This window comes from Corylus avellana, chromosome ca5, assembly GCF_901000735.1.
Source record: "Corylus avellana chromosome ca5, CavTom2PMs-1.0".
NCBI classification, from domain to species: Eukaryota; Viridiplantae; Streptophyta; class Magnoliopsida; order Fagales; family Betulaceae; genus Corylus; species Corylus avellana.
The window spans coordinates 6,851,195-6,869,122 of record NC_081545.1 but is presented as its reverse complement, the minus strand read 5'-3'; the positions used below and the strand labels follow the sequence as shown (position 1 = coordinate 6,869,122).

General features: G+C 36.9%; 1 protein-coding gene across 1 annotated transcript; it reads right to left on the bottom strand.

Annotated features, from left to right (window-relative positions):
- Nucleotides 1-5,484: 5,484 nt before the first annotated feature.
- LOC132181671 (putative F-box/FBD/LRR-repeat protein At4g03220) lies at nucleotides 5,485-6,680 on the bottom strand. The gene is made up of 2 exons (XM_059594910.1): nucleotides 5,580-6,680; nucleotides 5,485-5,493 (listed from the first exon to the last, which is right to left on the bottom strand). Exons 1-2 carry the CDS (start codon nucleotides 6,678-6,680, stop codon nucleotides 5,485-5,487), a joined length of 1,110 nt encoding a protein of 369 aa, XP_059450893.1.
- Between the last annotated feature and the right edge of the window lie 11,248 nt (nucleotides 6,681-17,928).

Here is a 17,928-nt window from a genome sequence, read left to right as displayed (position 1 = left end):
CTTTAACCATGATTGGTTAAGCTTAACCATATCCTCTAGGTCTTCCCAATTTGCCCCTTTAAGCTTGGAATTTTTTCCAGAAATGCTTTCTTTTCTTCCAAAAGCCTATAAAACAAAGAAAATACAAAAAGGCAGTAAAATGTCCTAATTAACCAAAACCAAAGGATTAAAACATGCAAGTTAAGGGTTGAAAATATAAATATTTTAGCACTTATCACACCCCCAAACTTACATATTGCTAGTCCCTTAGCAATACAAAACTAAAAACAAGAATGGAAAAACAGAAAACAAAAGATAAATCCATTTTTCGTGGGATATACGATTGCATTTAGCGTATGCAACAAGCCTTTTAAACCCCTAGGTATCCCTAGAGGACGAGTGAAGTCTCGTGAGGGTTTAACAGGAATGATACCCACAAACATTTATGCACTATGTTATTTCATAAACAAGGACTTCCACACAAACACATGGTTTTTAACATCATGAGTAGGTTTATCATAATGAACACCACAATCACATCATCAAGATAAGCACAAATCATTCAACTCAAAGATGGAAATTTGAGACAACACATGTTCCAATAAGTGCAATGTGAGACTAACATAAAATCCGGAGGCTTCAATTTATTCTCAAACTTGGGTGTACTTTAGATGTGATAGGAATTTGCTCAGATGAAACAACCAAGGCTTAATTTTTTTTTTTTTTTTTTTTTTTTTTTTTGTATAGGCTGTGCAATGCTTAGCTTCCTTAAGCTTTCTAATTGACCCATGTAACGAGTGTTGGGCCAGAGACTCCCAAACCAAATGGTTTTAGGGCACTGGATGTAGAAACATCCCTAAGGGCTTAATTACTCAAGTCAACTAGGCTACGAAGCCAAACTAGCCATACAACCAACCAAGTTAGGTTTCTCATCTTTTTACGCGAACACTCAATGCTTTGTGAGGCATGAGGTCCGGTTACTCAATGAGAAGCTCAAACTGATTTGATTTTTTTTTTTTTTTTTTTTCAAGCCATGGTTTCATCACACTTCATCCTACCTATCTCAAAATATACCCTAATCAAGTCAAATCTTATACCTCACCGATTCTGTGCTAGTGTGCTCGTGGTGATAAACTCGAACATGTGAAATCTCTCTAATCCAACAATGAGTCAAAAGACTCAGATTCCTACTGACATGCTGTGTTCAAAATGCTAAACAGACCAATGACATGCAAACCACAGAATAGGTGTTATCCTTGCTTAATCAATAACATAGCACAATTTTTTTTTTTTTTTTTTTTTAAACAAAACAAACAGATAAAAACAAACAAAAAGACACAAACAAACAAAAAGACAATGTGTTTGTCCACACCCCCAAACTTAAATGACACATTGTCCCCAATGTAGCAAGAGACACAATACCGTAGGATGCGGAAACTCGAGTGTGCAAAGGCCAGGGCGTCCCCCAGACTTGAACACCAAAACACCTGTCAAAATCTAGCAGCAATATTTTCTCATAGAAACAAATATCAAAAGATTAATTGCTGATAGAAATAAAAAGAAAATGACACAAAATGAAATGACAAAAAGGAAAAGAAATCAAAATAAAGTGCTGAAAATAAAAAGAAAGAAAGAATACCACACTTTCCTCGATCATTTGGGTGTCCAACCAATCCCTTCCATCCTTTCTTCTTAAGAATTTGATATCCCTCTGGAAGGATGTTTTGCCGTCTCAGGTAGCCTAGTTGCTTGCTTCGAAAGATCTTCTTAGGAACATGGTTCCTAGATTTGTGACCTTGTGTGCATAGATCCTTGAGAATTTTAGCATGAGACGGCTCTTTGAGACATTGAAGAACTGAAGGTTGGGGTTCATGAATTGTCTCAAGAGGGATTTTGATGAAGGAGTGAGCTTCAGTACTCACTCCCTTGTCACTGGACAGATTTGGAGTTGATGGGGGCTCAATGTGATCAACCTGCTCCTCTTTTTCTTTCTCCTCATGGTTACCCACAATGAAAGGCTCAGCTGCTAATGAGGGTGAGTTAGGGAATGATATCTCAGTGGTTTCCCCATTTTCAATTTGCATCTTAGGAGTGGAGTCCAATAAGGCATCAGCTTGCTCAAGTAACTTGTCAAGGTCTAGGTCACATCCAAATTGAGCAAAGCACTTTCCCAATGGGTCCTCTAGACTTGTCTCATCAACAGTCTCCTCAACAATTTTCTCTCTCCTAATTGGGGTGGTGGCTTTGACATGCTCATGATAAGGATTGCTAGAATCATCCTCATCAATCATATAGTGCCTTTCAGCCATCAACTGACTTTGAAGCTCTTCTTCCTCTATTCTAGTGAGTTCAACAACTAAATAACCAAGCTGTCCTTCCAACTTTTCAATTGCTTGAGTGTTGGCCATGGCTGCATTCTTCACTTCATTTATGGCTTGGGAGTTGACCATGGTGGCATTTTTAAGCTCTTGCAAGGTTTGGCCATTAGACTGTATGAACTCTTTGAGGGTGTTTTCCAATGATAAATCTTGTGGAGGATAATTGCAGGGTGAAGGGGTAGAGGATTGGTTGTCGAACTGCGGATATTCAGGATGGTGCAGTTCATCAAATTGGGGAGCATAATTTCCCGTAGCATTAGCTTGCCACGAGAAATTAGAATGGTTGCTCCAATCGAGGGTGTAGCAATTGAAATTTGATTCAGACCCCAAACTGGAGAAATTGGTGTTCATCTGCTCATGTGAAAAATTGGAAAATTGTCCCCAAGATGGACAATTACCTGAACTATGATAAGGGTTAGAGCAGTATGAACATGGTCCATGTGGGTGAAAATGATGAGGATGGTTGGAAAAAGCGGGTGTCCTACAACTAAGGGTAGCATTAAAATTACCTAAAGGAAAATTCATGCTTATCCTCACTCTTTAAACAAAGCACACTTCCACATGAAACATTAACCAAATTTTTTTTTTGGATTTTTTTGGATTTTTTTTTTTTTTTTAAAAAAATAAAATAAACAAAAATACCAAAAATTAAAAACAAAAAATCAAAACAAAAACTCACAAAACGGACCAAACATAAGTTTGGCAAAATTCAAGGTGCTGGCCCGTTTTGGTGTAGTCTGCGAAGGTGCACTCGAGCGCAAGTGATGTGCGATCGAGCGTACATGGGCGCGGGGTGTGCGCTCACGCGCACCTGCGGAAGTGTCGAGCGCAGGCACGCGGGATGCTTGCTGCGTTAGGCTCGAATGCGCTCGAGTGTAGGTGATGTGCGATCAAGCGCTTTGGCAGGGACTAGTTCCTTCGGCAGAGCTGCAACAGAAACAACAAAAACAAACAACTTTTTCTCTTTTTTATTTTTTTATTTTTATTAGTAACTATAAACAGAAACAAATAAAAAAAATAAAAATAAAAGGCAACAAACTGTAAAAAGAAAATAACTAGTAGAAAAATAAAATCAATTTAAACAAAAATCAATTTTCACAAACAAACAAATCCCCGGCAACGGCGCCAAAATTTGATGTACAAATTTAATTGTACTCGCAAGCGCACGAGTCGTGTGCAATATAGTGTGTGTGCAAGTGCGAGGTCGATCCACAGGGAATTGTGTTTGTGAAATTTAATTTCTATCTAAATCAATTATATCTTAACCTAGTTCCGAATGATTTTGATCTTGAAAATAAACTAACATAAACTAAATAAAATAAAAATAATCAAAAGATAAACGACTAAGGTTTTAGAATTCACCTCACCAAATCAAAGCATACATTCTTATGTTTTCATTCATGCATCCGACAAACAATTAAACCCTATAGATGTTCTATTGTTTTTTTATAAACCAATTGAATCATTCGATGAATCCATCTCTATTACAAATCACAACGAATATCCAATTGAGATCCATTGTATCCGTAAATCACAATGGATATAAGTCTCAATCAAATCATTCGATGTATCCGTTGGATGAAACACAACGAATATCCAACATTTTTGTGATTTATAAACAACAATCAATCACAATTTTGTCACACAATTGAACTGAAACGAACATACATTACATTAAACGACGGATTTGTACGAACGAAACATAAAAATATAAAACTAATCAATGGTGAGGCTTCATCTTCAACCTTAGTTGAAGAATTAGCCTCTCATGACAAAAGAAATCATAAAGAAACTAAATTACTTCATTAAAATTAAAAACTTACAAAAGAATTTGAGTTCCAAGTTACAAAAACCCAGAAAACACGGAAAGCAACCAAGAACGGCGCCCCCGGCACATTAATGCACTAATTAATCTTTCAACGTTCAAGGGGCATTAGCTGGCCGTATTGAAAGATTAAATTGCAGCCGCTGTGATACTTCCCGGCCAGCAACAAAGATATATTGCACAATATACTATAATTGAGACTGTAATTAAAAATACTGTGGACACAAGTAAAACACATGTTCTAGCCTATAAGCAAGTAGAAAAACAGCAAACAATCTATTTTATAAGATTAACTATAATGCTCCACTCCAATGACTATTGTTCACTTTTGGCTCTCCGAACCAGACTTCTCAGAATGTCATCCATCCTAGTACTACTCTCACATAGGCTATCACAACTTTAAAACATGTTGGGGTGCGAGTATATATATAACTACATCTTCATCTTCATACCCAGTCACCGAGGTATTGACAATGATTCCCAAATATCGCAGAACAAAATGTGATACAATGACATAGAATGCAATAGAAACAAAGACAGAGGGAACATGCTATCTACTCTTAACAGTCAAAGCGAACCCTTTCATTTCGAATTAAAAAATTCAAAATGAATCAAATCTCCCTAAGTACGATTTGAACCTACGACCAGTTAGTTAAGAGATGACCGTTCTACCATTGAGCTACTGTGGAACAACGTGAGATTAGATCTCATATAGAGTTCAATTCCCGTTCTCAACCCATGACCAATATGAGCTTAAAGTGTCCTTCGTAACTTTAGGAACTTCTTTATAGTGGCTTTGTTTTATGCCTCATTTCATAGGGGACCTCAAAGCTGCTCTATTTCATTATATATATTGCATCCATATCCCAATTCCATTCATTTACTATCTGATGCAGGAGAAAATCAACATAACTATTATTTTAATTATGCATGTGTGTTTTAATTTTTTTTTTTTTTTTTTTAATAATGATTGAGTTTTCACTTTTCCATCAGGATTATGTTTTCCCTTTTCTATTAGGATGTGTTTTCCCTTTCCTTGTTAAATTAGAAAGTACCTAGCCTATATAAAGGCATCTAATCTTTGTGAATTTTGAAATTCAGTTTGAACTATTAATTAAATTTAAGTCTGTCGGAGTTATTTATCCGTTTACTTATTTAAGGCAATTAGGGACTTTTTCTTCATTACTTGTTATTTTCTCTTAATTCATTTTTCAATCTACTATCATATGCTATCAAAACAATCTTAGTTCTAACCGGTGTCAATATCCCGTCAATAAAGCAATTGAGATAATTAAACATAGATTAGCAGTACTTCATCATAAATAATTGCAAACAGAAGAATATTGAAAGCTCTTCATAAAAACAAAAATTAGATAATTAACCATAGAGAAACTGACCTTTGCCGCACATAAATTTGTAATGTTAATATAAAGTTTTTGAGTAGAGACGAGACTGGATAGAAAGCTGATTGCATGATTAATCTTTGCCGCATTAATGTTGGAACGATAACCACAAGAAGAAGTTATACAAATGCTACACTTTTTCAGGAAAGTGAAGCTTTGCACTGAATATTCCTCAGGAAACTCATTATTTTCCCAGCAAAAAGTCTCCAGCTTCGGCGCAAAAATCTTGACCCAACTTTCATTCTTGGAAGCGCGGAAGGAAGATATCACTCGCAAATTCTTTAGTTTTTCACCTGCAGAGATTTCCAGGACATTCATCTTCGTACGTTCAACTTGTAAACCTTCAAGCTCCGGGCAACCAATATTGAGACGATTAATTTCTATACAATTGTTTAGAGTCAATCTCTTTAGAGCAGGGAATGAAGAAGCCGAAAATAACGCAGCCGAAGTATTGTAAATAAAACGCACGTGTTTCAGTATCAATGTCTGCAGTGATCGAAGGCCACGACCGGTTCTTGTAAAATCATAGGAGCAAAATTGAAACCATGAATTGAGATGATGGGTTTTCAGTGTTAGACTTTTTAGTGAATCGCAATCGAAAAGACAAGGAGGCAAATTAAATCGACCGCCAAACACGACGTCCAGCTCAAGTTCCTCAACGCTATGTCGTACCAATTGTTGAATCCAATCACCCAAACAAGTGACACCCAGTTGTCCCTTAAACCGAAAAACCTTTATATTGAAGTTTGCATGGCGAGCAGCCAATACTGTTTTTATTATCAACTCCATGGCCTCTCTTTTTCTCTCACGCCTTTTTTCCTTCATACTAAACTCGGAGAAGTCTAAACAAGGGACCGTAGCCCAGAGATAATTCCACCTTGTCGATAAAACGCTGGTTTTTGCTATGGATTTAACGGGCAACAAGGAGAGGATGTGGTGCAGAATGCCATCTGGGAGATTGCTTAACCTGTCCTCCTTATCTTCCACCGCCTCTTTGAGAAGAAGCTTTTTTCTCTTTGAAGCCCTGCAGGTTTCCACGGCTGCCTCCTCCTTGAGAAGAGGCTTTCTTCTCCTTATTGATTTCCTGGTTTCCATGGCTCTACGTGTTGTTTGATTAGGGTTGAAAGTTTCCAACTTGATAGAGAAAACTGAAGAGCCCAACTCTACGTACGTGAAACACCGGCTGGCTGGCTGGCGGCTCCCTACGGGAGTGAGGAGGTTCTTAATTTCTTAGGGTTTCCCTCTGCTTTTTTGGGGCTTGCGTTTTTACATCTCTTGCCTTGTAGACTTGTAGTCTTTCTTTTGTGTTTAATTTAATACTTATTAATCCATAAAATTAATAACATTAATTGCCTCGAAAGCAAAAGGTCCACTAATGACAGAACAGGATCCTCTCTAGTTTATAATGGACTAGAGAATATCCAATTCATGGCTAGGATTTCATCTAAAAAATCTTATGGCTACAAATGAAACACATATCACACTAATAAAAATAATAATAAAATATTATTTTAAATTAAAAAAATAATAATAAAAAAAAGGGGTGGCTGGCCACCACCCATTTTGGGTAGGAGCCACCCCCAATGGCCGGCCAGGGGGTGGCTCAACCAAAATGGGGGTGGCCGGCCAGCCCCTATGGTGGCCAGCCACCCCCTTCTTTTTTCTTTCTTTTTTTCTTAAATTTTTATTAATTTTTGTTAATTTAAAATAATATTTTATTATTTTTGTTATTAGTGGGACATGTGTCCCATTTGTGGCCATATGATTTTTGAGATGAAATCCTAGTCATGAACTGGATATTCTCCAGTTATAATGGACTGGAGAGGATCCTATTCCACTAATGACATGGAAGGCTCAAATTCTTAGGTTCCAAGCCCCCCACAAAATACATATAAAACTAGCGTAATGTTTTTGGACTTATTTACACATGTTTTTGGACTTATATCAAAATACATCTTAAGAAGCCTATAAATAAATAGAGGTGTTCAAAGACTAACTCATAAGGCTTTTACTTATCTTTATTTATTGCAATAAATAACAAAAACTCATCACTAAGTTAAGACTTCAGTTGAGAATTGAATAAACACACGAGTTTAAAAAACTAAAGTCTCTTATTAATTAAAAGAACTTATAACTTCTATCATTTAGAAAAATTCTCTTACATTTTTGATTTGTTGAGCTTCCAACACATTAACATGTTTATGAAGGTTAAAGAACTTTGAATAAACAATCTGACTGAATAAAAATATATAACACAATTTTCTTTTTAACTGTATGCAAGGAAGAGAGATCTGCTAAGGCTGCTTCCTTGTGGCTTATCTCTTCATCATATGTTTGGAGCATTGTAAGTGTGCCTTTCTTGGCTTATTTTTATCTGCTAGCTATGGAGGTGTAAGCAGAAGGTTCTTCTTGGTGCTTATTGTCCATGTTCTGTGAAGATGAAAGAAAGAGACAAATTAACTTGCATATATCGAATTTTTAGTCTTATTATTTAAGCAAAGAAAGAATGTTCGAAATTAAGGTAACATTTTCTGTTGTTGTTAGGATGTTAAGTGGTTATCAGCTACGTACGATATTTTAGTTTTGGCTGATAATTTATAGATTGGTTTTAGTAATAACAGATGCATGTTGGAAAACTTCATCTAAATAAGGTACCTCTAATTGTGATTTTGACATGAGGAGATCCCGGCGGAAAATCAAAAATAGATTTTTTGTCCCACAAATTCGTACAGCTATCTTCTGAACTAAGAGTCACTTCTTGCAAGACACTCCCATGCTTTAGAAGAAATCTCGTAGCAATAATCGTGCTCTTACTCATTGAAACACGAACATGAATCGTCAGCACCTTTAAGTGATTTAGGAAGTATCTTAAAACTTGAGCTTCAGATTCCCAATATTGTTTTTCAATGTAACGAGAGTTGTCCAATAAGGTTATGCCCCAATCCTAAAATGACATTAGAACAGCAGATGTTAGACTAGAATAGAATTATTACCGCTTGGGGCAGGGGATTTTGGTAGATTATCTCCATCGTAGTAATAGCATTCTACCTTTGTAAAGTGCATCTCCAGCAAGAGTAGCCAAAATAGCTACTGAAAAATTACAAATTTTTATTTACTTATTTATTTTTTTATACACACTTCAACAGATTCTCTATTATACTTTTTATTTATTTTTAAATATTATTTTTTAATCTTTACATGAGGGGAGAGAGAAAGAAAAGGAAGATAGAAAGGACTAGGAAAGAGAAACCATTTGAGAAAAAAATTCATATCATATTAGTAGAAACTGCTATAGTAAATTTTCATATGTCAAAGTCTACCGTAGCAAATTAGATGAAAACCCTCTATTTTAAATGGTCTCCTTGAGAGGTAAAGTGGCAAATAATAGCTAAATATAATTATTATGAGTGGCATAAAGGATTCACTGAAGATGCTCTAAGATATGCACATAGCCTGATTTCAGAAGTATGAAACACACAGGATTAAATTATGTTTGATCCTCACATAACTGTAATTTCTTTTGGGGATCTGATTCCCAATAATTTCAAGTTTGAGAGTGTGAAGTAAAGGAGCATTCCTGAGTAAGCATACTATTTCAAGGATTTCACATTTGTTCAAACAAGTACGAACTTCCAAGGCCCTCAGTTTCAAAAATGGAAATGGAAGACCACCCTCTAATTGTATAGATGAAAAAATCTGCATCAGAACAAAAAATAAAAATAAAAAAACCAAAAAAGTAAACAAAATTTAAACTTGAGCAAGTGAGCACAATTATGTAATGTACATAAAACAATAACAAAATAATATTGTGTTGCATGTACAGCCAGTGGGATCTCTTTCCTAACCTCCAGCTCTGAGAATGAAAGCCGGCCAACTGGGGCCTTTCCAAATTAAGCTCCATTAATGCACTAATCTTTCAATGTTCAAGGGGCATTAGCTGCGTATTGAAAGATTAAATTGCAGCCGCTGTGATACTTCCCAGCAACAAAGATAGCACAATAGACTATAATTGCGACTGTAATTAATAATACTGTGGGCACAAATAAAACACATTTTCTAGAGCCTATAAGCAAGTATAAAAACCGCAAACAAGCTATTTTATAAGATTAACTATAACGCTCCACTCCAATGATTATTGTCCGCTTTTGGCTCTCTGAACCAGACTTTCCTACTCTCACATAGGTTATCACAACTTTAAAACATGTTGTTATCAAGAAGGGTGCAATTATATATATAAGCACATCTTCATCCCCATACCCACACACAGAGGTATTGATGGTGATTTACAAATATCGCAAAACAGAATGTGATACAATGACATAAAATCCAATAGAAACAAAGACAGAGGGAATGGGCTACCTACTCTTAATGGTCAAAGCGAACCCTTTCATTCCGAATTAAAGAATTCATAATGAATAAAATCTCCCTAAGTAGGATTTGAACCTACGACCAGTTAGTTAACAGTCGACCGCTCTACCACTGAGCTACTGACGAACAACAGACGATTAGATCTCACAGAGAGTTCAATTCCTGTTCTCAACCAATGACCAATATGAGCTCGAAGTTTCCTTCGTAACTTCAGGAACTTCTTTATAGTGGCTCTATTCCATGCCTCATTTCAGAAGGAACCTCAAATCTGCTCTATTTCATTATATTCCATCCATGTTCCAATTCCATTCATTTACTATCTTGCAAGAGAAAATCGACCGAACTATTATTTTAATTATGCACTCCAGAAAGGGCCAGCGATAGGGTGGAGTGCTGGAGGACGGTAGCACACGTTGCATAGGGCGCTCCACATGACGGCGCGTGTGATACATGCGCCAGAGAGTAAGATCTACTCTCGGGTGCGTGTAGACCACGTGTCAGCACATGGTGTTCGTACGGTAGCATGGCTAATGGTGTCTGAAAGCTGAGAGACCCAAGATTCTAGTGGAGCGGTGCTTCTTTGGGTGTGGCTTCTTGAAATTTTGAGATCTGATTTTGAAAAGGTTTGCAGATCCATGGCAGAGGACAACCGTATGATGCTGAAGCCGGGCGACTAGCTGTGGAGAATGGGTTGGTGGTGCTTTTGGACAAAGAGAGGACCTCCAAAGAGGCGGATAACACCACCGAAGCGGCAAGAAGGGAAGGGGGAAGTAGGGGGAAAAGGGTGGGAGGAGGGAGCCGTGACTCCCTCCCCACTAGATTGCCGGAGATTAAAGGGGGATGTTTTCTCTTCTGTTTCTGGAAGAGAGAGAGCAGAGCTTTTTTCTAATATGTTTTGCCATCTAACACACAAAAATTAGATAATTAAACATAGAAAAACTGACCTTTGCCGCACATAAAGATGTAATGTTAATATAAAGTTTTTGAGTAAAGATGACCTCGGTTTTGAGTAGAGATGACCTCGGAAGAGAGAAAGCTGATTGCATGATTAATCTTTGCCGCATTAATGTTGAAACAATAACGACGAGAAGAAATTATAGAAATGGGACAAGTTTTCAGGACAGGGAAGCTTTGCACTGAATATTTCCTAGGAAACTCATTATTTTCCCATCAAAAAGTCTCCAGCTTCGGCGCAAAAATCTAGACGCGACTTTCATTAATCCTGGAAGTGGAAAGGCAGAAGGAAGATATCACTCGCAAATTCTTTAGTCTTTCACCTGCAGAGATGTCCAAGACACTCACCATCGTGTGTTCAACTTGTAAATCTTCAAGCTCCGGGCAACCAATGTTGAGATGAGTCATTCTATTACAATCATGTGCCAATCTCTTTAGAAGAGGGAATGAAGAAGCCGAAAATAACGCAGCCGAAATATTGTCACAAAAACGCGCGTGTTTCCGTGTCAATGCCTGCAGTGGTCGAAGGCCACCGGTTGTTGTAAAATCAGAATCTCCAATTAGGCCGTAGGGATAATAATGGATTTTCAGTGTGAGACTTTTTAGTGAATCGCAATCGAAAAGACCAGGAGGCAAATTAAATCGATCGCCAAGTACCGCGACGTCCAGCTCAAGTTCCTCAACTCTATGTCGTACCAAGCGGCGAATGCAATCATGCAAACAAGTCAAACTCAGATGTCCTCTAATGCGAAAAACCTTTATATTGGAGTTTGCATGTCGACGGGCCAATACTGTTGTTATGAATTCCATGGTCTTTTTAGGATATCCCTCATCGAATTTCGAGAAGTCTAAACAAGGGAGCGTAGCCCAGAGATAATACCACCTTGTGGATAAAACGCTGGTTTGTGCTATGGATTTAACGGGCAAAAGGGAAAGGATGAGGTGCAGAATGTCATCTGAGAGATTGCTTATCATGTCCTCCTTATCTTCCACCGCCTCTTTTAGAAGAAGCTTTCTTCTCCTTGATGCCCTGGTTTCCGTGCCTGCACGTACGGTTAACTGACTGGATAATTAAGGTTTGTAGGGATATAGAAAACTGAAGGGACCAACTCTACGAGAAGCACCGGCTGGCGGCTCCAACTTTTTCCACAGCTTGGCTATATATATATATATATATATATATACTTTATCCACATAAGCTACCTCTAATACCACCATAATTAACATAGATATAGCTAGAGATTTTATTTTTTATTTTTTTATATTTTTTGATAAGTGATATAGCTAGCTAGAGATGATTTCGTGAGACTAGTAACACTCACTATCATATGAGATGATTTCATACTGTAAATATCTTCTAGCCAATGCATTCCCCTTTTGGAATATTCTTTTTTGATCTTTGGCCAAACACTTCCTTCTTATTAAATATCTTGTTGAATATATTGGAGCAAAAGAAAGATAGAGAGAAGAGAGAGAGAGAGAGGGGGGAAGCATATAGGACTACATTATATTGAGTCTGATATATTAATGTGATTATAGAGGCTTCCATAAATAGAGAGGCTATGAGTAATAAGCAAGAAACCCTAAACTAATTAAGATAGAGAATAAACCCTAATAGAAAAGACAATAAACTTTAGAGAATAATATAAAATATTCTAACATTCCCTCAAATGGAAGCTTGAGTTTGGGAAAAAGAAAGGGAAATAATTTTTTGTTTTTTTTGGGTTTGCTAGAAAAGTCGCCGGAGTAGTGGCTAGAGGGTGGCAGCCGAAGGTGGAGGCCAGCGAATGCTGGCTGCTAGTGGCAGTGAATGATTTGGGTCATGAACTGGGACTAAGACTTGGGCTGGAGCCTTATTGAATAAATTTTGATGGATTTAATCATTGGTGGTGGGCCAAAATTGGCCAAAACTCGTGGACCATTGAATATGGTCTGACCCGAAAAGAAATGACTTGGGTCTAACCCGGTGAACTAGGTTGACTGCTTTGGACCAGGTTGTAGGAATTGACCCGATTGGCCCATTCGGCTGAATGGGGTAAGATCTTATTTGTTTCGGATCTGAGTGAACCGAGTCTAACCCACTGAATCGAGTTGACTATTTGGACCGGTTTGAGAGTAAGCCGGGTTAGAGACAAGGGGTGGCTGAAGGAAAGGAGGCAGCCTCACCTGCGGCTGCTGCTTTGGCGTGTGAAGCCCACGCGTAGGATGCTCTGCCGACGCGTGGAGGCTCATGGAGGCTCAACTCCAGGACGGCTGGTGGCAGATCTGTAGAATGGTCTGAAAACCAGGCTGATCCACCAGACGTGGTGGCACATGGCGGAGGTTGGAATTCCTACAGCTTCTCTAGGAGGCACGTGTGGGCGCATGCACGCCTGGAAGATGCTCAAAATGCACAGATCCACCGATCTGGGGCCAAGACACCACTTTTGATGGTTGATTGGCCGAAAGGAATCACTGTGGCAGCGCGTGAGGCGCTTGGAGAAACTGCCGGTGGTGCGTAGCTAGAGACAATACTACCTTGTGGATAAAACACTGGTTTGTGCTATGGATTTAACGGGCAAGGGGCAGAGGATGTGGTGCAGAATGTCATTTGGGAGATTGCTTATCCTGTCCTCCTTATCTTCCACCGCCTCCGCCTCCTTCGGAAGAAGCTTTTTTCTCTTCGAAGCCCTGCAGGTTTCCATGGTTGTACGGGTTTGGAGGCTGGAACCTGAAAGTTTTATACGTGATAGAGAAAGCTGAAGAGCCTGTTAACCAATCTACCAATTATCACGGCAGATTCAAACTCAAGCATATCTCCAATTCTATCAACACTTTAATGATACAAGAGTCCATCTCCATAGAAATTAACCTCTATTAGATAAAATAGTATCAACTTTGAATTTATCTTAGCCTTTTAAATATCTGAAATAAATCTTCAATTTAGTTTCAAACATTATATACATGTACTCAAACTCTCAAATGTAAAGTCTATTTATATTAATGGGTTTGGTGAAGTTGGCCAAATTGGGTTTGCTTTTAATTTACGTCTCTTGCTTGTACACTTTCTTTTGTGTTTAATTTAATTCTTATTAATCCAAAAAATTAAAAATATTGGCACAAAAAAAAAGGAAAAAAATACATTTTACCCTTCAAGTATCGACGCATTTGTGTTTTAACGTCCAATGTTTAAAAATCAACGAAAGACCTCTTGTATTTGAGGTTGGCAAAAAATATCATCCGTCCATCAAATCTGTCTATTTGGACGGAAACCAAGTCACGTGTGTGGCACATGACATTTTTCAACCAAAATTTTTGAAAAATGCCCTCAGGGTAAAGTGTAAACATAAATGACTTTGGAGGTAAAGCGTAAACAAAATAAATAAATAAATAAAGCTTAATTATGTAAAAATAAATAAATAAATAAAAAAGTGGATAATGGCGGAGCCATCACCTTAATTGGGTCAAACCACCCCAAACCAGCTAAATGAGGTTGGCTCAGCCAACTCCAATTAATTAAATCCTTTTGGGGTGATTAGGGTCTGGGGTGGTTTCGGCCACCCCTGTTATAAATTGTTATAACTTACTTGCATAAATTATTTAGCTAAAGTTTATATGGCTTGTGCAGAATGAAACCTAAATAAAGAGGGCGTTGAAAGCACACAAGAAGAAATGGTGACACATGCAAGTGCTAGGGGGCCACGCTCCGGCCATGTTAGAGGAATGGGGTGTGGTGTCATATATACCTACCTCGTCAAGTTCATCTCAGATGCGTTACATGCACCACCCACTCCCATGACCATGACGAATTCAGGAGAAAATACCAGAGATTGGAAAAGGCACAACTATCGCCACAAGAGACAAGAGGCGAACTGTGAGATATGCGGGAAGAAACAAGCTAAAATGTGGGAATTCGAAGATATATATGAATATGCTAATGTGACTTCTAAGATATATATGAATATGCGAAAGGGTTAGAGAGTCTTTCTAATATAATTTATTTTTTTCACACATACACATATTATGTAATTGTTAGAGTGGACATGATTACGATTTGAAATTCTTTTCTTCCTAGCCTCCTAGGCTTGGAGGTGATCCAAGCCAATTTAACTTGTGACTAGACGTGGGTATCCGTTATATATAGTGGTAACACTAGAGGTATTTTCGAAATATTAACCGAAATTGTTGTTAAATCCGTTAATTCACCAAATTCATTTCGATAAGAATAAATTTAAAAAAATTTTAAAAGACAATTTTGGTTAAAACTGGTCGATTAATAGGTTAATAGTGGGTTTTTTTTTTTTTTGTAATTGGGCTGATACTATTTGTAAATGGGCCAAAAATTGGTTGTTTTGAACCTTTTAGAGGCCCTCTTTTTTTTTCTCTCTTTTTTTTTTTCTTTTTTTTTTTTTTTCTTTTTTAACTAAAACAAGAGTTTATTCTTAAACATGCAAAACAATAAAATCGTTTTTTTAGGCCTAAATGATTTTTTTTAGGACTAAACTAGTGTTTATTGAACATGCCTATAAGCACCCTTAACATATTCATTATCTTAGATTATTACAAACAGTCACTAATATACATAAAATCAAATGAGAACTGATTAATATATTTTAGGACGCTGCCCTACAAAACTTTGGCGGTTAAGTCAGTTTCAATTCGGTTCGGTTACTGAGGTCGGTATAAATTTTTATTTTGATTACCAATAGCCAAAAGCCAGTAAAGTCGGTAAGCTAGCAGTTGATGGCAGTTTGGTGACCATCGGTAGACAGTAATCGGATATTTTGCCCACCCTTTTGAGTAATATATGTAGGTATATGTTGCAGGTATGGTTTTTGGTTTCTGTGAATATTTTACTAAATAAGAGATTTGCATTAATTTGGGTCAGATTCGAGTAGTTGTTCTGGTGCAATGACCCCCCACGGGAAAAGCCAGTTGTTATTTTCTAAAAACTTGATCCCAATTTTTGTAGGAAATTTGGCATAACTAGCAGGTCAAAAAACTTTTGGGTTCTATTATACTCCTTTTGGGTAGTATTATATATTAAGATATTCAAACAATTTTGGTTTGTATTATATTAAGAGATGCATACAGTTTTGGATTAAATTTTGGCGGTCTTGAAACAATTGTGTTATTTATTAAACCTCAATTAACATGTTTATCAAAGTTAAAGAACTTTGAATAAACAATCTAAGGGAATAAAAATATATAACACAATTTTCATTTTAACTATATGCAAGATGAGAAAAGAGATCTGCTAATTAAGGCTAGTTCTTTGTGGCTTATCTCTTCATCATATACATGTTTCGAGCATTGAGCATTCATATCCGGCTCAACAAAATAGCCTTTAGTTGAGCCATAATGTTAAAAACACTCTCCATCTGGCTCAGCAAACTAGCCAAGAGTTTGCTAAGGAGATACAGTGCTCAACAAAGTTGTTGAGCACTGTAGCTCAACAATCTATAATTTTATTAATAAAAAAATTATTTCATCCTCTCTCCTCTAATTAAAAATCATTTAAACTTCTTTCCCCTCACTTGTAGAACAACACAAAGAATAAAAATTAATAAAAATAATAAATTGTAAATAAAATATTAAAAGGTGATAGTTAGAATGCTGAGCGGAATGTAGATACTTTAAAAAAGTTGATAGCAAAAATAGAAAAAAGTGATACTTTGGCTAAATTTAGTTAAACCGTTGTTGAGCTGAATGTGAATGCTCTTACTACAAAGGTGAAAGCAAAAGGTTCTTCTTGGTGCTTATTGTCCAGCCCACCGATAATTTGTGAATCTGTGCTTCTCTAGAAGAAAGAAAGAGACAAATTAACTTGCGTATATGGAATTTGTAGTCTTATAATTTAAGCAAAGAAAGAATGTTCGTTAAAGGAACATTTTATGTTGTTGTTAGGATGTTAAGTGGTTATCAGCTACGATATTTTGGTTTTGGTTGATATTTTATAGCATGGTTTTAGCAATAAAAGATACATGTTGGAAAACTTCCCCTAAATAAGGTACCTCTAATTGAGATTTTGACATGGGGAGACCCCCGCGGAAAGCCAAAAATAGATTCTTCCTTCCACTCCTGGTGGTTTGAAATAAGAGTAACTTTTTCCAAGGCATTCCCATGCTTTAGTAGAAATCTCGTAGCAATAATCACGGTCTCATGCATCGAAAAATGAACATGAATCTTCAACACCTTTAGGTGATCTAGGAAGGATCTTAAAACTTGAGCTTCAGATTCCCAGTATTGTTCTTCAGTGTAACCAGAGTTGTCCAATAAAGTTATACCCCATTTCTGAAATGACATCAGAACAGTGGATGTTAGACTAGAATAGAATTTTTACCGCTTGGGGAAAGGGATTTTGGTGGATTTATCTCGATCGCAAGTCAATAAATGCAGCAGTGGCATTCTACCTTTGTAATGTGAATCTCCAGCAAGATAAGCCAAAATAGGTACTGAAAAACTACAAATTTCTACTCTACCTATTCATTTTTCTATATATCCTTCAACAGATTCTCTATCATATTCTTTATTTTTTTTAATATTATTTGTAATTCTTAGATGAGGGGGGAGAGAGAGAGAGAAAGGACTATGACAGAGAAACTAGATGAGGATAAATTCATATTATATTAGTAGAAGCTGCTACAGTAAATTTTAATTACGGTAGATCAAATTAAATGAATACCCTCTATTTTGAAAGAGAGATTTACTGGAGAAGTAAAGTGACTCATAAGAACTAAACATAACTATTATATATGAGCCACAAAAAAGATCTGCTATGCTCTAAAATATGCACACAACCTAAATTAAGAAGTAAGAAACCCAATGGATTAAATTATACTCACATTATCTCTTGTTGAGAGCCGATACTGACCAATTTCAAGATTGAGAACCTGAAGAAAGGGAACATTCCTGAGTAAGCATACTATTCCAGGTATTTCACTTTTATTCAAACAAGTAAAAACTTGCAACGTCCTCAATAATGGAAACGGCCGAAGACCACCCTCTAAGTGTATAGCAGGAAAAATCTGCATCAGACCAA